The sequence below is a fragment of the Heterodontus francisci genome, chromosome 6, assembly GCF_036365525.1.
Source record: "Heterodontus francisci isolate sHetFra1 chromosome 6, sHetFra1.hap1, whole genome shotgun sequence".
NCBI classification, from domain to species: Eukaryota; Metazoa; Chordata; class Chondrichthyes; order Heterodontiformes; family Heterodontidae; genus Heterodontus; species Heterodontus francisci.
Genome location: NC_090376.1, coordinates 122,719,250 through 122,739,765, shown reverse-complemented (window position 1 = coordinate 122,739,765; position 20,516 = coordinate 122,719,250). Strand labels below are relative to the sequence as shown.

The window sequence follows — 20,516 nt, the reverse complement described above, 5'->3', positions numbered from 1 at the left end:
TATTATAAAAGGGATATAATGACAGTGGAGAGGCTGCAGAGACGATTTACAAAGATGATACCAGAAATGGGAGGGTTTACATATCAGGAAAGGGTGAACTGGTCGGGTGTCTTTTCTTTTGAATGAAGAAGGCTGAGGAGTAACCTAATAGAGGGCTTTTAAATTATGAAAGGTTTTGATTGAGTGGATACGGAGAGAATGTTTCATCCTGTGGAGAAGAGAAAAACTAGCAGCCATCGATATAAGACAGTCACCAAGAAATCCAATGGGGAATTCAGGGGAATCTTTACCCAGAGAGTGGTGAGAATGTGAAACTCACTACCACATGGAAGTGGTTGAAGCGAATAGTATAGATGTATTTAAGAGGAAGCTAGACAAGCATATGAGGGAGAAGGGAACAGAGGGTTGTGCTGATAGATTTGGATGAGGAAAGATGGAAGGACACTTAAGTGGAGCATAAACACTGGCGTGGACTGGTTGGGCTGAATGCTCTGTTTCTTATATATAAAATATACATATAATATATAAAATATATATAGTGACAAAAACCCAGAATTCTGTCTGTTTTCCCCACCTTGGGAATACTTGAGCAATTGTGCTTGCTTTTAGATTTTTTTTAAAGTTTCTAATTGTATGTCTGTAGAAATATTTCTGGATTAAGGAGGTTGGTTATTAGTCACTTTTAATTGAAATAAAGCAGATGACTCCACTTACCATTTTTGGCAGTCCATCTGGAATTCACCTCAATTATCCTAGTATAGCAGCACAAAGTGCTCTTCACTGAGGAGTTCCATCCTGCTTTTTAGAACACAAACCGATCTCCTCAGTAGAATTGCAGTGCAGGATCACATTCTTCATTTTATCATTCGGGCAAGACATTAAACCAAGGCCCCATCTCGGGTGGATGTAAAAGACCCTACGGCCACTATTTTGAAGAAGGGTGGGAGAGTGCTCCCAGTGTCCTGGACTAATATTTATCTCTCAACCAGCATCTCAGAAAAAAAACCCAGATTATCCAGTCATTATCAGGTTCCTCTTTGTGGGAGCTTGCTGTGCACAAATTGTTCACCGTGTTTCCTACATTACAAATGAGTGCAGTTTAGGGAGGGAATTCCAGAACTTGGGGCCCGGCAGCTGAAGGCACAGCTACCAATGGTGGAGTGATGAAAATTTGGGATGCATAAGAACGCAGAGATCTCGGAGGGTTATAAAGCTGGAGAAGGTATTGAAGTTAGCTCAAATTACATGGCTCAGTTCAATGCTGTCAAATTGCAACTGATCCATTGTGGAGCTTGATATTCTTTAGTTAGGAAGAGGATGAGGAACTGATTTGAGAATGGCCTGATGCCTGTGTGCACAATGATGTACAATTTCAGATTTTAGCTACCTCAAGCGTGCTGTATTGGGACTTTCTGGAGAACTTGCGTACTGAGCAAATCTTCCATGTTACAAAAGGGTGATGGGCTCCAGACGGTTTTAGTTTATTTGTAGAATGCTCCATATGGGCACTGAAGCCAATGTCATGTTTTTCAGTCTGATTAGATTTGCCTCACTTCTTTCCCACTGCCATTTTTTTTTGTTTTCTCTTTGTTGTCAAGTACAAGTATATATAAAGAACTTTGCTGGCAATTTAAATCCTCTCTTTTCGACACTTGACTTAATGAAGTTATCTTGTCTTTGTGACATATTCTGTGAAACTTGTTATGGTTCTAATCCCATGGCGGGGGGTGGGGTCTCTTCACAATGTCCTCACTTCTTATTAAATTCCCATGAAACTGACAGTACAGAAAATCTACAAGGAAGAGGAAATGAAGACACATTAAGGGTCCACCTTACCTGACTGCCAACTGTGGAAAGCTATGGGGGAAGGTGAATGAAAATGTTTGCAGCAATGTTGAACGTGGTGTCACAGTCTCAGAATAAGGGGTTGGCCATTTAGGACTGAGATGAGGAGAAATTTCTTCACTCAAAGGGTTGTGAATCTTTGGAATTCTCTACCCCAGAGAGCTGTGGATACTCAGTCATTGAGTATATTCAAAACAGAGATCCATAAATGTTTGGACACTAAGGGAATTAAGGAACATGGGGAGAGTGTGGGAGGTGGGGCTGAGTTAGATGATCAGCTATGGTCTTGTTTTGAACTCTGACTCGGGTCCCATGCCAGAGATATGGGCTCAAAATCTAGGCTGACACTCCAGTACAGTACTGAAGGAGTGCTGCACAGTCGGAGATGCCGTCTTTCAGATGAGACATTACACCGAGGTCCCGTCTGTCCTCTCAGGTGGACAGAAAATACCCTATGACATTACTTGAGGAAGAGCAGAGGCGTTCTCTCCAGTGTCCTGGCCAATATTTATCCCCCAGTACAGCCACTTTTTGAAGTGCAGTCACTGTTGTAATGTAGGAAATGTGGCAGCTAATTTGCACACAGCAAGATCCCAGAAACAGTAATGTGATAATGACCAGTACTCTGTTTTTGTGATGTTGGTTGAGGGATAAATATTGGCCAAGATACATTAATATCACAAGAAATAACTATATTGCTGGTCGATGAGTAAATCTTTGCTTTTTCTTTGAAATGTAAAGTGATATCAGACTATAATAATTTTTTATTACTCTTTGCAGCTTAAGGCCCCCGGGAAATATCTGTTGGATTTGATCTGCCAAAACCTTAATCTAGTTGAGAGTGATTATTTTGCACTGGAGTTTCTGGATCATCGAAAGGTTATGGTATGTAAATTCAAATATTACCATACAGTGCTGCCTCACAGCTTCTTCCATCTAACAATACAAAGAGGATCCCATTTAAAAACACAACTCGCATCCATTATGATGCGACAATCTACTGAAATATTGGTATCGCCAATTTTTTTTTAAACCACTGAGTTAGAATTCCTGTTTGAGTACATTTATTGTGGTCTACTGTATTTTCTTCATAAGTGATGGTAAATCCTGTATAAACAGACATCCCCAACAAACTGAGATCTGTAAAAGAAACCGGAGGCTTATTGAGAAACGCAAATAACATGGTAGAATGTACAACAGGCAACTCTGAAACCACAGCCGCTCGCGCATTATGAACTATGGACCAATACACCAACTTTCACAGCTTAAACCGCAGGATGCTACCAGTCAGCTCAAGGCAGCAGTGGGTTTATGTGCAAGAAACTTCCTTTGCAGAATGGCGAGCTGTTTACCCAGCGTGCACAGGGACTGAGAAACCGATCTATCTCTGGGATTGATTACGTGTTTGGCTCTGTCCCACAGGATAGTACAGTTCCCCTGGATGCTGGGTAAAGAACTCCCCATTCGACTGAAATTTTTTTTACAGTGTACATAATGCCCATTTTAACAATAAGGACATCTGTAATAAAAGACAGCAGGTGCCAGTTGCTAAGATGTCCCTAACTCAAAGGTTTCGCTGTATAACTATAGAATAATGGAATATCTCACCCACACGTTTTACCCTGTCCACGTTTCTCCTAAAGTATCCACCCCAATGGCAGTGACTCCCAATGGGGATTATTTTACCGCTGACAGGCAGCGTCTGATACTCTGTCAAAATGAGCTTTAATCAGGTGTTAGCCTTCTTCAAATATAGGGGAGGGAGGAGATGGGGATACAGATATCTCAGCCTAGTCTAATCTTGGTTTCTCCCATACGTGCTTGGTGAATTGACTGGTACGAATGTACAAACGCCAGTGAATAATGCAGTCATTTACTGCTAATGCTGATAATTAAATAGAGTAACTGTGTTCAGCTCTGGGCACCGGACTTCAGGAAGGCTATATTAGCTTTGGAGGGGCTACGTTCAGAATGATACCGGGACTGAAAGAGTTGAAATATGAGGACAGACTGCATAGACTAGGCTTGTATTCCCTCGAGTATAGAAGATTAAGGGGTGATCCAATTGAGGTGTTTAAGATGATTAAAGGATTTGATAGGGTCGATAGAGAGAAACTGTTTCCTCTGGTGAGGGGAGTCCAGAACAAGGGGGCATAAACTTAAAATTAGAGCCAGGCCGTTCAGGGGTGATGTCAAGAAGCACTTCTTCACACAAAGGCTAGTGGAAATCTGGAACCCGCTCCCTCCAAAAAGCTGAGATTGGTCGGTAGATTTTTGTTAGGTCTTTATTAGGTATTAAGGGTTATGGACTCGAGGCGGATAAATGGGTTAAGATGCAAATCAGCCATTAGCTAATTAAATGGCGGAACAGGCTTGAGGGGCTGAATGGCCTCCTACGTTCCTAAAACAGGAAATCTGGTGTTGGTATCAGGAGTTTAGAAAAAAATGCTACATAGGATTTGATCTAATTCGGTCTGTGAAAGTTTAAGGGAAATGATTTAACATTAGCATCTTTTTCATATGCAGTGTGACACAATATGACGCATCAAATACTTCAAAACCATTTTGACAAGCAAAATAATTCTACCTGATCCTATACAACATGTGAAAACCAGTCTTGCAGGAAAGAAAATAGATTTAAAATAATTACGTTAATGCTAATCTCCATCATGAAAATAGCATTAAAGGTCATTTGAATCCTCTATGTATTGTTGAAATAGAAATGATTGGTTGAACCAATAAGATAAATATTTGATGTCAAATGGTAAATATAAGGTCTTGTACTTTTAGGTATGGCTGGACCTTTTGAAACCAATTATGAAACAAGTCAGAAGTGAGTATAGTTTATTTTGTATTTTCCCTTTTGCAAATAGTACCTTTCCATCATATTGGAGACCCTCTGTGTACAGATATTCACAGTGTCAGTATTGGGATTAAATATATAATTCCAAGAGATTGGTTTACTCTTTCTTTTTATGGGATGATAGGACAAATGAGATGTGAAATGAGACATTTTCCGGGCATTAATCCACAGTCTCTTTGCCCAATTGATGAATATTTGTCATGTCGGTAATTAAAACTGCCTCACCAAATTTGTGCCTGCTTTGAGGTGTATCTGGCCAGAATTTTACACCCCCCCAACCCCCCCACAAAGAGCAGGAAGATGGAGGGGAAGGTTGTCAAATGGAGCAGGAGGCTTAGGGGTTCCGTCCCGACCCGCTCCCGCCTCAGCCTCCACTTTACGCAGGGCGGTGGTGGTGAAAAACAGCCTGCCTGCCCTCCCCAGGCCAATCAAGGCCCTTAAATGGCCACCCCACTGACAAAAGCAGGCGGCTCTCTGACGTCCAGGGGAGGGACCCTCATCATCATCAGGCATCCTGCGCCTGATGGGAGGGCCACCCCCAATGCCCAATATGCCCCCCACCCCTGTCCCCCCCATTCAACCACGCTTGCCTTGACGGGGCCCGAACTGTCACCTCCGGCGAGGCCCCACAAACTTACTGTTGTTCTCCGGGCTCCCCGACATTATCTTCCTGATGGCTGGGGTGCAGTCCCAGCAGTGACCACCAATCCCAGTGACGCTGCTGGAACTAAGAGCTACCGGCCCGCTGATTAGGTGGGACTTCCTGCCTCAAACGGGTGGAAGTCCCACCTCAGACTAGTTAAAGGCCGGGGAACTGCAAAATGCGGATCAGGTCCCCAGGCCGGGCGGAGGTGGGTTTGCCACCAACTTTTCAGTCGGTGGACGGCTCCCGTCCGCCAAGAGTAAATTCCTGGCCTCTGTCTTTCATCAGGCGTAAGGGTGAGATTTGTGAAAATGTTGCTGTCTAAGCATCTGTCCAAAATCATGAATGACAAACCTGCAAAGATTCAAATAGAATCATGCAGCACAAGAGGAGGCCATTCGGCCCATCATGCCTATGCTGGCTCTTTGAAAGTGCTCTTCAATTCGTCCCATTCCCCCCCTGCTCTTTCCCCATAGCCCTACGAATGATTCCCTTTCAAGTATTTCTCCAATTCCCTTTTGAAAGTTACTATTGAATCTGCTTCCACCGCCCTTTCAGGCAGCGCATTCCAGATCATAACAACTCACTGTGTAAAAAGATTCTCCTCCTCTCCCCTTTTATTATTTTGCAAATTACCTTAAATTTGTGTCCTTTGGTTACTGACCCTCCTGCCACTGGAAACAGTTTCTCCTTATTTACTCTATCAAAACCCTTCATAATTTTGAATACAAACAAGAAATGCTGGAAATACTCAGCAGGTCTAGCAGCATCTGTGGAGAGAGAAGCAGAGTTAATGTTTCAGGTCAGTGACCTTTCATCAGAACTTCCAGTTCTAATGAAGGGTCACTGACCTGAAACGTTAACTCTGCTTCTCTCTCCACAGATGCTGCTAGACCTGCTGAGTATTTCCAGCATTTCTTGTTTGTATTTCAGATTTCCAGCATCTGCAGTATTTTGCTTTTATAATTTTGAATACCTCTATCACATCTCCCCTTAACCTTCTCTGCTCTAAGGAAAACTATCCCAGCTTCTCCAATCTTTGAAGTCCTTCATTGCTGGTACTATTCTGGTAAATCTGCACTACACCCTCTCCAAAACTTTTAGGGCACTTCCTAAGGAACTCCTCTCCCTGCATATTGGGAATGTCTAAAATTGAGCTGAGTAAAAAAACATCCCTAAGTTTATGCAACTATAAGAGTTGTGCATTTTTATGCATTTCACGTACATTTTGTTTAAAAAATGTTGCCAAAATTGAAGAGTGATTTCCTTCCCTCAGCTTCTTGGTGGTTTTCATAGATGTGCATCTAAGAATCATTCAGTGGTACTAAACCATGTTTGGAGGTTGGATGCCAGTGAAACTTTACAAGCGATTGGTCAGGCAAGATTAGACCAAAGGTCAAGTCTAGCCTGTGTTGGAATTTGAACATGTATCAATTAGGCCAAGAAGCAAGCAATTTATTAGCAAGTAATGACTGAACTAGGTGATCCATTTCTAAACATAAAGGGGAGTAAATAGCTAATATTATAGTACAATATATAGTATATTTAAATATATAACATTAAGCATGCTCCGAGTTTTAGACACAGTGTCGTCCAAGGCTCAATGGTAGCAGTCACGCCTCTGAGTCAGGAGGTTGTCACTTCAAGCCCCACTCCAGTGCAGTACTGAGGGAGCCCTGCGCTGTCGGAGGGGCAGTACTGAGGGAGTGCTGCACTGTCGGAGGGGCAGTACTAAGGGAGCGCTGCACTGTCGGAGGGGCAGTACTGAGGGAGTGCTGCACTGTCAGAGGTGCTGTCCTTCAGATGAGATGTTAAACTGTGGCCCCTCTCAGGGTGAATATAAAGGGTCCGATGGCCACTATTTCGAAGAAGAGCAGGGGTGTTCTCCCCAGTGTCGTGGCCAATATTTATCTCTCGACCAACATCACTGGAAAAAAAAGAACAGATTATCTGGTCACTAACACATTACTCTTTGTGGGAGCTTGCTGTGCCTTAATTGGCTGATGCCTTTCCTATGTAGAAAAGTAGTTCATTGGCTGTAAATCGTTTTGGAGTTGTGAACGATGCTATAGAAATGCAAGTCTTCCTTTCCCGCTTTTAAAAAAAGAATCTAAAATCTCGTCTTGTAGGACCAAGGCATGTTGTGATGAGATTCGTTGTGAAGTTCTTCCCACCTGACCATGCACAGCTGCAAGAAGAACTAACGAGGTTGGTGCCATTTCTCTTCTTTGAGTGTTTGGGGCTGAAATTCCACGGCCACAGCTTCGGTTGGGCGTGCAGTGGAAGAGCCGGAAATTAGACGGAGACCTTGGATCTTAACGGAGCGCGGGAGATTTGGGTATGGCCTGCTGGGAGTGGAACCAGTGGCCAATCGGTGGGGACTCCCTGCTTGTCGCTGAGCAGGGGTATTGAGGATTATGAAACCGAGGCAGGTCGATGGAGGTAAGGTACAGATCAGCCATGATCTCCTTGAATGGACACTTCGGGCTTTTTAGGGCATTTAGTTCTGCACTCAACATTTAGGAAAAATGTTTCAGCTGCATTTCGTTTTCAAAGAGGTTTTCTGGTGTGCAATAACTCTTTTCAAAACTTGACCAGATGGGAGTACATTTCAAACATTTTTTTTTAACAAACTAGACATGGTTTTGAATGGAATATTCAGAGTGTATGACGGTAGCAGTCCTGATAACTTAGAAAATGAAAATGTACAAGAGAATAAACATCCCAACGGGTGGAACAGGCTCGAGGGGTTGAATGGCCACGTCCTGTTCCTATGTTCAAAGGCCAATGGCATTAGTGGGGGCAGGAACTCCCTACACTGGGAGTTCTGGGTCTCGGAGTGACTGTGCATAGCCAAAGTGTTATCTACTTATCCAATCTCCAGATGGTGTAAAGTGGGCCCCACTGCTGAGTCCAGATTTAAATTGTGCCCAGGGCCCTCATGACTGTAACTACAGCAAAGTCTCCCGATAAAAGCAGGATTATTTCTCCAGAAAAATGCAGTGAGTGGAGAATAGTTCACAATACAAATCACCTGCATACAATCAATCCCAGTCACTTACAGCAGTGCAATCTCCAGATGTTCTATTGGAGGAATTACCCAAACATGTCCATTCTGGCCAGGATTTGTGGTGTCAGTTTTCGCAGCCGTTAAGCTGAGGATCGAAATGCTACTTTACCTGTTCTGCTCACACCAGTTACGCTGACAAAATCTGTATTAATCTTAACTGGAGTTATGTTGCTAGGGTTTGGTTTAGGGTGGTCAGCTCTTGGTGAGGCTTAGAATTTAAGATGATAATTCTGGGCTTTGTCTGCACGAGCAAGCCAAGAGCAGTGTTGTTGTGGGTATTGACAGATTAACTGCTCGTACCAGAGTTTCTCTTTAGCATTGATGATGATGCTGTTAATTGTATTGAAATTGTATTTAGTTATATGCTGGTGGTGGGCATTAACTAGGGATTCACTTGTGTTCCTATAAAGAGGAACAGAGTGAAACTGTGGTAATTGGGTTAGAATATGCATGTTTGTAATGTGAATCTCTGTAAATAAAAGTTTGTAAAAGTGTATAAAGATTGGCACCAGTTTTATCCTTCATCACCTGGCTATCTATACTACAACAGACTTCTACAGTTCCTCGTTTCTTTCATCACTTGCATTTGTTCAGCTTTCAATCCAGTTTGAGATCAGACTTTCTTCCCTCTGTTACAGCAAAATCAGCCTTGTATCCCTGAAATATCTCAACAATATCGTATAAACATTTCAAAGCGGCTTATAGAAGCATCTGCCATGAAATATTATTAGAGTTGTGACAGGAAAACAGTACGAAGGAGGTACTTAGGAAATTGCGCTGCTGTTTATGAAAGGAAAAAAAATAGATGTTCAGCGGATGAGCTGGCACGTGGTCCTTTTTAGCCGCGGAGCCTGACTTCAGAGGCAGGATTTTCCCTGAGGGATTTCGCACCCCATCGGCTGAAATGTGGGGGTCGGGAGCCCGCACTGTGTGGGAAATGGTCACTCGTTGTGATTTTCCCTGGAATGGCCAATTAATGACCAGAGGGTGGGCTCGTTGCCCAATTAAGGATGGCTGGTGGGACAATCAGAGGCCCTCCAATTTGAAAGCAGTTTCAGGATGTCAAGCAAAGTAAGTGAGGGAGAGGGCATTTTCAATCGGAGACGTACTCTCTACAATTTTTTAAAATTTGAATTAAAAAGATGGCCTTTGCAGCCGGGCGACCACTGTTATGGGGGTGGGGTGGACCCCCTCTACGGGGTGGCTTGTGGCTTCTGCTGCTGCACCCAGGCAGGCAGGGCCTCTTAAGCCTGCTTGGCGCACTGGCCTCCACCTCCGGGTACCTCGAAGCCTTCTGGAAAATTTCAGTCTTAATTTAGCGCCCGCCCACCTCCTTTTCCAGCCCCAGTGGGGGGGGGGGGGGGGGGTCAAAATCTAGCTCCAAGTTTAGCTTGGGTTGCCAACTCTGGTTGGATGTATTCCTGGAGGTTACATCACATGCCCAGCTGCCTTTTCCTGTCCCACCCCCACACTCCTGTTGTTGGTTGCCTAACATGTCCATCCTCACCTTGTCCTGCCTTCCTACATCAATCAGAAAGCGAAGAGTGCTGATGAAAGGTCACAGACCTGAAACATTAACTCTATTTCTTCCTCCACCGATGCTGCCTGACCTGCTGAGTATTTCCAGCATTTCCTGTTTTTATTATAAGTGAAGAGTTTTGTTCTGGTGAGCAGAGAAGGTTGAGGGAAGATTTAATAGAGGTGATCAAAATTACGAAGGGTTTTGTTTAGAGTAAATGAGAAACTGTTTCCACTGGCAGGAGGGTCGGTAACCAGAGGACACTGATTGAAGATAATTGGCAAAAGCACCAGAGGAGGAGATGAGAATTTTTCTTATGCAGTGAGTTGTTGTGATCTGGAACATGCTGCCTGAAAGGGCGGTGGAAGCAGATTCAATGGTAACTTTTAAAAGGGGAATTAGATAAATACTTAAAAAGGAGAAATTTGCAGGGCTATGGGGAAAGAGCAGGGGAGAGTGAAACTTTTTGGATAGCTCTTTCAAAGAGCCAGCACAGGCATGATGGGCCAAATGGCCTCCTGTGCGATTCTATGTACCTAGGCTGGGTAATGCACAGGCTTTAGCTCATTGTTAGATGAGTGATTTGGCTATTTTTATATTTTGCAGGTACCTCTTTGCTTTGCAAATCAAGCAGGACCTCGCCTCAGGGAGGATGACTTGTAATGACAAAAGTGCAGCACTTTTGGTGTCTCATATCATCCAGTGTGAGTGAATGTTATGTAGATCTTCCTGTCTGGGTATTGGGTGATAGACTGTTTAAAGTCTCTTTTCAAGAAATCTGACTTCTTTACCTGATATGGCCTGCATGTGACTCCAGACCCACAGCAATGTGATTGACTCTTAAATGCCCCCTGAAATGGCCGAGCAAGCCATTCAGTTCAAGTGCAATTAGGGATGGACAATAAATGCTGGCCGAGCCAGAGATGCCCACATCCCACGAACGAATTTTTCAAAAAAGCATTTACTTCTGCATCTGTGCAGGACATCATACATGTGCATTACGGGTGATTTACTACAATGTCACAACTAGGAATTACATAGAATTTACAGCACTGAAACAGGCCATTCGGCCCAACAGATCTGTGCTTGTGTTTATGCTCCACATGAGCCTCCTCCACCCCCAACTACCTCATCTAACCCCATCAACAAAACCTTCTATTCCTTTCTCATACCCATCTAATTGTATAGCTCTTTCAAAGAGCTAGCACCGGCATGATGGACTGACTGGCCTCTCTCTCTGCTGTAAGATTCTGTTACCTGATCGACACAACTCTGTGTTTACAATTGCTCCAGGCTGTTGACTCGTTTAGTCTGGGCAGTTCTCCCAACTTGGACGCCAATCTCTGGATATTGAAGATGACGTTACAAGTTAAACTGGGTTGGGATTGCATGAATCTTGTCTTAATCCACTGGCTAGGTCAAGTAACAGGAGATATTTGAACAAAATATTGGGGAGGAAAAAACATTTTCAGGCCTGTGCGTACGAACTTACTGAATTAACACAAGTTTTTCTGCTCTACTGCAGCGGAAATTGGGGATTTTGATGAAGCTCTTATCCGTGAACATTTAGAGAAAAACAAGTATGTACCTCAGCAAGAAGCACTGGAGGATAAGATAGCGGAGTTTCATCGCAAACATGTGTAGGTGTTCAAGTCCTACTCCATACGGTATTGTGGTCCGAACACTTTTTAAATCTAGGTCATAAAGACTCGTTCTAATTGTGTTTCTAACAGTAGAGGGAAAATGGAGTCACTGAAAGAGAGAATTGGTGCTGATGATTGCAATTCATTGTGGAATGCAAGATTGCAAAACAGCTTTTAAATTCATGAATTGATGAGGGGTGTGGATTGTAAAAAGTTCAAAATCTTGAGAGATCTGCAACCCAAGTTTAGTTTTTAACAACTTAAAAGGATGCAATGAAAATGTTCTCGAGTGCTGCAGACTGCGCTCTTTCCAATATCTTGTCAGTCTGCTCAGAGTGTCTCCTGATTATGTGAAGCAGTGCTCCTGTTTCTGAAGTAGCAGCATTCCACACGGAGATTAGTGTTTTGGGAGCTGGGTCCACGTGCCAATGTTTGCTGAGAGAACTCAACTCTTGTCACTCCGCCCAACCCCCGCAGCCCTAGTCCCCCTCTCCTCTCAGTGTCGCTCCCAGTGCCAATGGCAATGATTGCAGCCTCTCTGTACAAAAACAGAGAGAGACAGACACATAGACAGACCTATCTAACTAGCTGGCAAGGAGCTGGGGGTGGGGTGGGGGGGGCGAAATGGCTGGTAATAGGAGGAGGAGGGAGTACATGTCGATGTGAGAGGGAGATGGATAACAACGAAAGGAAGAATGGATGGTAGTGAAGGGGAGGGAAGTGTATAGCAATTGAGGAAAGGGGGAAATGGAGTCATAATAAAAAGTGAGGGAAAGGTTGGAGGGAGGGGGGAGAAGAATGCCTGGCTGAATTGAGGGAGGAGAAGAGTGCGAACTCGGGGATTTTAAGATGAAAGGAGTGTCTCTGTGGAAGGGTAAGAAATTGGATTGGATACAGGGCCTCTGTGAACTGGGTCTGGAGTGAGCTCCGGGTCTACCAGTTGTTCATTGATTCGTTTTTTAAAAAAAAGGAAGAACTTGTGTTTATATAGCGCCTTTCATGACCTCATGCCACCCCAGATCATTTCACAGCCAATTACATACTTTTTGAAGTGCAGTCATTGTTGTATTGTAGGAAACGCAACAGCCAATTTGCACACAGCAAGCTCCCACAAACTGCAATGTGATTATGGCCGGTTAATCTGTTTTTATGATGTTGATTGAGGAATACAAATTGGCCAGGACACCAGAAAGAACTCCCCTGCTCTTCTTCAAATAGTGTCATGGGATCTTTTAAATCCATTTGAGAGGGCAGACAGGGCCTCGGTTTAGCTTCTCATCTGAAAGATGGCCCCTCTGACACTGCAGCACTCCCAGTACTGCACAGGACTTGAATTTTTGTGCTCAAATCTCTGGAGTGGGGCTTGAACCCACAACCCTCTGGTGCAGAGGCGAGAGTGCTACCCACTGAGCCGCAGCTGACACCTAATTGTTAAGTTAAAGATCTAATCATTTTTATAATTCACAATGATTTATAATGTATAGAATACATGTGAATTAACATTTTTTATATGGGGAGAAAGCCACCAGCCTGGTTGCTCTTGAAATGTACCATCAAATTTGGGCCTTCAACTTTTGGATTTCCTCTTCAGGCTTTCATATAATTGTTTCTTTTTTCCCTCCAATTTTAAGGGAATACGTTTTGTGTATCTTTACAGCTTAAGTTGAGCTAAACCTTCATAAATCAGTTCTTTGGTCTTCGCTGGAGAATTGTGGCCAATTCTGGGCACCCCACTTTAGGAAGGATGTCGAGGCACTGGAGGGGGGGAAATGGAGATTTATTAGAATGGTACCAGGGATGAGGAACCTCAGTTATGTGGAGAGACTGGAGAAGCTGGGGTTGTTCTCCTTAGAGCAGAGAGGGATAAGGGGAGATTTAATAGAGATGTTCCAAATTGCGAGGGTCAGCAGAAAGATGCTGGTCCCGCCGACAGGAGGGCCAAATGAACCATAATGAGAGTGTGAGGGTGGGATGGGGCGGTGTGGTTGGAGGGGGGAGTAAGGTGATGAAACTTCCGAGTATAAATCTAACCAGAGTTGGCGACCACAGTTGGGCAGCTTTCATTACTTTTCCAGGTTGGGTATGTGTGCTGATTGGTCAAAAGTACCACAACAGTTTCGAAGCCATTTGAATGAGTTATGGCCAAATGGAGGAATCGCCAAAGTTATATAAAATCAGGAAACGTAATACATTAGAACTAGGCCATATGAAGGGAAATCAGGAAGCACTTTTTTACACAGATGGTTTTAGACCCCTTCCCCCCCCACCAAAGCTGGGGATTCTGCGACAATTGGAGCTTTCATCCCTGAGATTGTTGGATTTTCTTGGGTAAGAATATCAAGGGATACGGAGCAAAGGCAGATAAATGAAGTTGAGGTACAGACCAGCTGTGATCTGACTGAATGGTGGAACACACTTGAGGGGCTGAATGGCCTACTCCTGTTCCTAATTTTCCACATCGAATACCTCAGTTGTTCAAAACGTCCAGTGGATTACTTTGAAATGTTGTGACGGTGGATATTTAGATAACGATTTAAAATGGAGATGATTACTGTTTTTGCTTTTGTTACCAAAAAGTGATCATAGTGGGTGGGGTGGAGATGGATGGTGGGGAATGATTCAGTGAAGTTATCCTTCTGGAGAATGAGTTGAATCTTTCAGTTTGTACCTGGTAGTGTTAGTGAATCACTTGCAGAATTGCTGTGATGTTTAAGGTGATTCAGGTCAACATATGACAGGAATTCAGGGTCATGCTTACCGAAACTACATGCTATATGCAAGACCTTTAAGACATATTCGATGTTGGGACTTAATTGGAAAAATACTCATTTTGCTTAAAAGTACTATTGTGTTATGAGAAAAGCAATGACCATACTGTACATTTCCATGAATGAATTAAAAGCTACACATTTATCAATCCTTTTCTCCCGTTTTCCCCCTCCTCAAATTTGTCGATTTGTCCAAATTTTGGATACTTGATTAGAATTCCCAGGCATGTATGAAATCTCTTTCCTCATTTCTGTATTGCACACAGCAGAGCAATGAGCCAAAGCAACATTTTAACGTAATTAACTTAGCATAGCAGATTAATCAACGCTGGCCTGGACTGATCAGAACTCCTCAAACATAAAGGATTGTCACAAAAGGGGTCGATTGAAAGTTTCAAAACAGCAACAACAACAAAGCTTTTGTATAATGCCTTTAACATAACAAAACGTCCCAAAGCACTTCACAGGAGCATAATCAAACAAAATTTGACACTGACCCGCATAAGGAAATATTAGGTTAGATGATTAAAAGATTGGTCAAAGAGGTAGGTTTAAAGGAGGTGGAGAGGTTTAGGGAGGGAATTCCAGAGTTTAGGGCCTAGGCAGCTGAAGGCACTGCCACCAAATGGTGGAGTGATTAAAATGGAGGTATGTGTAAGAGTGTTACATACAATTCCCAGCACAGAAACAGGCCATTCAGCCCAATCAGTCCATACTGTTCTTTCTGATCCATTCAAGCCTCCTCCCATCCTTCCTCATCTAACTCTCACCAACAGGACCCTCCATTCCTTTATCCTTCATTTGCTTATCTAGCCTCCCCTTAAATGCATCCATGTTATTCACCTCCTCCAGTCGCTGTAGTAGCGAGTGCAATATTCTCACCACTCTCTGGGGAAAGAAGTTTCTTCTGAATTCCCTGTTTAATTTCTTGGTGACTATCTTACATTGATGGCCTCTAGATTTGCTCTTCCCCACAAGTGGAAACACTCTGTCTGCGTCTACTCTACCAGAGCCTTTCATAATTTTAAAGACCCCTATTAGGTCACCCCTCAGCCTTCCCTTTTCAATAGAAAACAGCCCCAGCCTGTTCATCCTTTCCTGATGGGTATAACCTCGCATTTCTGGTATCATCCTTGTGAATCTTTTTCTGCACCCTGTTCAACGTCTCTATCTTTTCATAATATGATGAGCAGGACTGTACGCAGCGTGGTCTAACCAAGATTTGATACAACTTTCGCTTAACTTCTCTACTTCAATTTATAACTTCATTTCTATCCCTCTAGAAACAAAACTTAGTGCCTGGTTTGATTTTTTTTTTGGATAGCCTTATTAATCTTAGTCGCTATTTGCGTATTTGTAATCTCAGATCCCTTTGCTCCTCTACCCTATTTAGATTCTTGACTTACAGAGATAGGGAGGGAACTGAGATTGATAGATCAGTGTTAATTAAGAGCATTAAGGGTTATGGAACCAAAGCAGGTAGCGAGAGTTAAAATACAGACCAGCCATGTTCTAATTGAATGGCAGAACAGGCTTGAAGAGCCTCCCTTAAGTTGCTACAAGATGAAGCATTTCTTATATCAGGAGCCCTAACCTCTTTGTGGAGATTAAATTGACAGCACTGGTACATTTTTGAGTAGTGGGGTGAAAGGAGATTTTGTTGGGATTTGCAGTAAGGCGACGGTGTAAACACGTGGAGCTGTAGGATCCCAGAGCTTGATTTGGTATTCACATCACACAATGTGTGAGATGCAATGTGGCAGCACTGGGATTCATTTGGAGCAAATGCAGCTCTTGACAGCGTTTAAAATGTAAACAGTAAAATCGATTTTGATAGTAGTTCTTTCAAATGTTCCCGTAGAGATGCTTTTAAATGGCAAAAATTAATTTAAAAAAAATATCATTTAATTCACTGGTTCTGCTGAAAAATAAAAAGCAATCGACAGTTTGAACGGGAATTACATTTCGTGAAATAGTCCAAACTTGTTTTAAGAAGCAAGATGGAGAATTGTTAGAAGGTAATCAAACTGTAATGGGCTGTCAGAGAATTGAGCTAGTGTGTTCTCTTGATGCCAAGAGTAAGTGAGCTATGCAGTGTGCAGCTTCCAGGTTGGAACTCTTCCCTTACAGGGAGCCCAACTCATCTGAGCCGGACAACCCTCCGAGATCTCTGTGTTCCTCTAATTCTGGCCTCTTGAGCATCTCCAATCTTCATTCTTCACCATTGGCGGCTGTGTCTTCAGCTGCCTGGGCCCTAAGCTCAGGAACTCCCTCCCTGAGCCTCTCCGCCTCTCCCCCTCACTCTGCTCCTTTAAGACACTCCTTAAAACCTATCTCTTTGACCAAGCTTTTGGTCACCTGTTAAGACAGGTCTCTCTTTGTGTCTCTCTTTGTGGCTCAGTGTCAAATTCTGTCTGACAACGCTCCTGTGAAGCACCTTGGGATGCTTTACTGCATTAAAGGTGCTATATAAATGCAAGTAGTTGTTATGGGCACCACGGAATTATGCTTAAAATTGCACAATCTGATTGCACCCAAATTAAGCTGTTACCTTGGTGGAAGCCGTGAGGAAACGCCTGGTCGGTCAGTCGCGCAGGGCACCCAGTCCATGAAACTCGCTCCATATTGAAAACACCACCAATCTTCCAGTGAAGAGAATTCAGAAATATTCCAACTTTTAACAGCAAAACTTCTGCGATAAAATACTGTTGCTGAATTTGAGGAGCACCGAGATCGCGGAGGGTTGTAGGGCTGGAGGAGGTTACAGAGACAGGGAGGGGGTGAGGCCATGGAAGCCAAATTCAAACTGTAAACAAGGATGAGAATTTTAACTTGGAGGCATTGCCATACCAGGAGCCAATGTATGTCAGTGAGCACAGGGCGAGATGGGCTAAACTATATTTACACCCAAGAATCCATGACCATTTAAGCTCATTCAACGAACCCTTTGACCTTTTTTGACGGCACATTCTGGCCCAATGGGACAGGGAGTTGGGGATTGGCGAGCCAGTTACCCTGCAGGATCACCCCCCGGTGGACAGTCTTTGCATGGCAATGCTGAAGGCAAGGAAACAATTCTGCTGACATCAATAATGGGAGGGGAATATGGCAGTGGGGTAGAGCCGGGGTTGGTGAGAGGGGTGGGGTAATACACGGGGACAATGGAAATTGACCGATTTTAACATGTTCTGAAATATATATCTTTTCTCTTGCCCACACTCGCCCACCCGCCACACCAAAGTGGACACACTCCTGCCGCTTCTGACTATCAGTTACTTGAGATCGCCAGACGATCAGAAATGTATGGAATTCGGCAACACTGTGCGAAGGACAGAGAGGGGACAAAGATCAACCTGTCTGTGTCTCATGCCGGGATTATAGTGTTCCAGGTAATACTGATTAAACATGGCACTTGTCCAGCAAGCCACTTCATCGTATTAACAGGACATGGGTTAGGCCATTTTCTTGTCCTATTCAGAATTAAATTGACCCTCTTCATGTTTTTTGACACAGGGTAACAACAAGATCAACTCGTTCAATTGGGCCAAGGTTCGCAAGCTGAGTTTTAAGAGGAAACGATTCCTTATTAAATTTCGCCCGGAGATGAATGTAAGTGCGTCTTTACCAAAAAGGCCTTGACGCTCTTTTCTGATCGCTGCCTGTTTTTCGGTCTGTGTGTATGATGACATCTGTGTTTCTGTCTTGTTGCAGTCCTGCCAGGACACTTTGGAGTTTTCCATGGCCAGCCGTGATTCCTGCAAGGCCTTCTGGAAGATTTGTGTGGAATATCATGCCTTTTTCCGACTGTTTGAAGAACCCAAACCAAAACCTAAGCCCATCCTTTTCAGCCGTGGGTCATCGTTCCGGTTTAGGTAATGATGTTGTACCTTCCTCCAGGTGTTAAAAAATATTTGAACAGAAATGATGCACAGACCAGAATTTGTTCTATTAAACTAACTCTTGTTTTTCTCCTGAAAAGTCAGTTTTTCTCCCCTTTTTCACCCTGCATCACATGCAGTTCCCCTCCTGAGGGGAAGTGTTTGGGTGACTTACACCAGCCTATCCCAGTACACCTCTGAGACTGGGCACAAGAACGGAAGCCAGAAGGAACACTACCCATTGCTTTTCCTCTCACCTCCCTATCAGGAAAATGCCAGCGGAGAGACTGGAGAAGCTGGGAATGTTTTCCTTACAGTAGAGAAGGATAAGGGGAGATTTTTAATAGAGATTTTAAAACTCATGAAGGGTTTTGATAGAGTAAATAAGGAGAAACTGTTTCCACTGATAGGAGAGTCTGTAGCCAGAGGTCACAAATTTACGATAATTGGAAAAGGTCTAGAGAGGAGAGGAGAAAATGTTTTAAAACATTTTTTTTATTCATTCATGGGATGTGGGCTTCGCTGGCCAGGCCAGCTTTTAATGCCGATCCCTAATTGCCCTTGAGAAGGTGGTGGTGAGCTGCCTTCTTGAACCACTGCAGTCCATGTGGGGTAGGTATACCCACAATGCTGTTAGGAAGGGCGTTCCAGCATTTTGACCCAGTGACAGTGAAGGATCGGCGATATAGTTCCAAGTCAGGATGGTGTGTGACTTGGAGGGGAACTTGGAGGGTGGTGCTGTTCCCATGCATTTGCTACCCTTGTCCTTCTAGTTGGTAGAGGTCACGGGTTTGGAAGGTGCTGTCGAAGGAGCCTTGGTGCATTGCTGCAGTGCACCTTGTAGATGGTACACACTGTGCATCGGTGGTGAAGGGAGTGAATGTTTGTTTGTAGATGAGATGCCAATCAAGCAGGCTGCTTTGTCCTGGATGGTGTCGAGCTTCTTGAGTGTTGTTGGAGCTGCACCCATCCAGGCAAGTGGAGAGTATTCCATTACACTCCCAATTTGTGCCTTGTAGATGGTGGACAGGCTTTGGGGAGTCAGGAGGTGAGTTACTCGCCTCAGGATTCCTAGCCTCTGACCTGCTCTTGTAGCCACGTTATTTATATGGCTATTCCAGTTCAGTTTCTGGTCAATGGTAGCCCTAGGATGTTGATAGTGGGGGATTCAGCGAGCATAATGCCATTGAATGTCAAGGGGAGACGGTTAGATTCTCTCTTGTTGGAAATGGAGATGCGCACTTGTGTGGCGCAAATGTTAGTTGCCACTTATCAGCCCAAGCCTGGATATTGTCCAAGTCTTGCTGCATTTCTACATGGACTGCTTCAGTATCTGAGGAGTCACAAATGGTGCTGAACATTGTGCAATCATCAGCGAACATCCCCACTTCTGACCTTATGATTGAAGGAAGGTCATTGATGAAGCAGCTGAAGATGGTTGGGCCTAGGACACTACCCTGAGGAACTCCTGCAGTGATGTCCTGGAGCTCAGATGATTGACCTCCAACAACCACAACCATCTTCCTTTGCACTAGGTATGACTCCAGCCAGCGGAGGGTTTTCCCCCTGATTCCCATTGACCTCAGTTTTGCTAGGCTCCGTGATGCCATACTCAGTCAAATGCTGCCTTGATGTCAAGGGCAGTCATTCTCACCTCACCTCTTGAATTCTTTTGTCCATGTTTGAGCCAAGGCTGTAATGAGGTCAGGAGCTCAGTGGCCCTGGCGGAACCCAAACTGAGTGTCACTGAGCAGGTTATTGCTAAGCAAGTGCCGCTTGATGGCACTGTTGATGACACCTTCCATCACTTTACTGATGATTGAGTGTAGGCTGATGGGGCGGTAATTGGCCAGGTTGGACTTGGCCTGGTTTTTGTGTACAGGACATATCTGGGCAATTTTCCACATTGCAGGGTAGATGCCAGTGTGTTGTAACTGTACTGGAACAGCTTGGCTAGGGGGGGTGGGCGGCAAGTTCTGGAGCACAGGTCTTCAGTACTATTGTTAGAATATTGTCAGGGCCCATCGACTTTGCAGTATCCAGTGCCTTCAGTCGTTTCTTGATATCATGCAGAGTGAATCGAATTGGCTGAAGTCCGGCATCGGATCATCAACTTGGCACTTCTGGCTGAAGATTGTTGCAAATGCTTCAGCCTTATCTTTGACACTGATGTGCTGGGTTCCCCCATTATTGAGGATGGGGATATTTGTGGAGCCACCTCCTCCAGTTCATTGTTTAATTGTCCACCACCATTCAAGGCTGAATGTGGCAGGACTGCAGAGCTTAG

General features: G+C 44.0%; 1 protein-coding gene across 2 annotated transcripts in view; it reads left to right on the top strand.

Moving 5' to 3' along the window:
- farp1 (FERM, RhoGEF (ARHGEF) and pleckstrin domain protein 1 (chondrocyte-derived)) overlaps window positions 1-20,516 on the top strand; it is a 274,704-nt gene that overhangs the window by 151,962 nt on the left and 102,226 nt on the right. For both annotated transcript variants that reach the window (XM_068034256.1, XM_068034255.1), the window contains exons 3-10: window positions 2,626-2,730; window positions 4,636-4,678; window positions 7,481-7,559; window positions 10,547-10,644; window positions 11,466-11,580; window positions 17,593-17,740; window positions 17,865-17,960; window positions 18,063-18,223. In XM_068034256.1, the coding sequence (XP_067890357.1) occupies window positions 2,626-2,730; window positions 4,636-4,678; window positions 7,481-7,559; window positions 10,547-10,644; window positions 11,466-11,580; window positions 17,593-17,740; window positions 17,865-17,960; window positions 18,063-18,223 (845 nt within the window). The remainder of the gene's footprint in view (window positions 1-2,625; window positions 2,731-4,635; window positions 4,679-7,480; window positions 7,560-10,546; window positions 10,645-11,465; window positions 11,581-17,592; window positions 17,741-17,864; window positions 17,961-18,062; window positions 18,224-20,516) is intronic.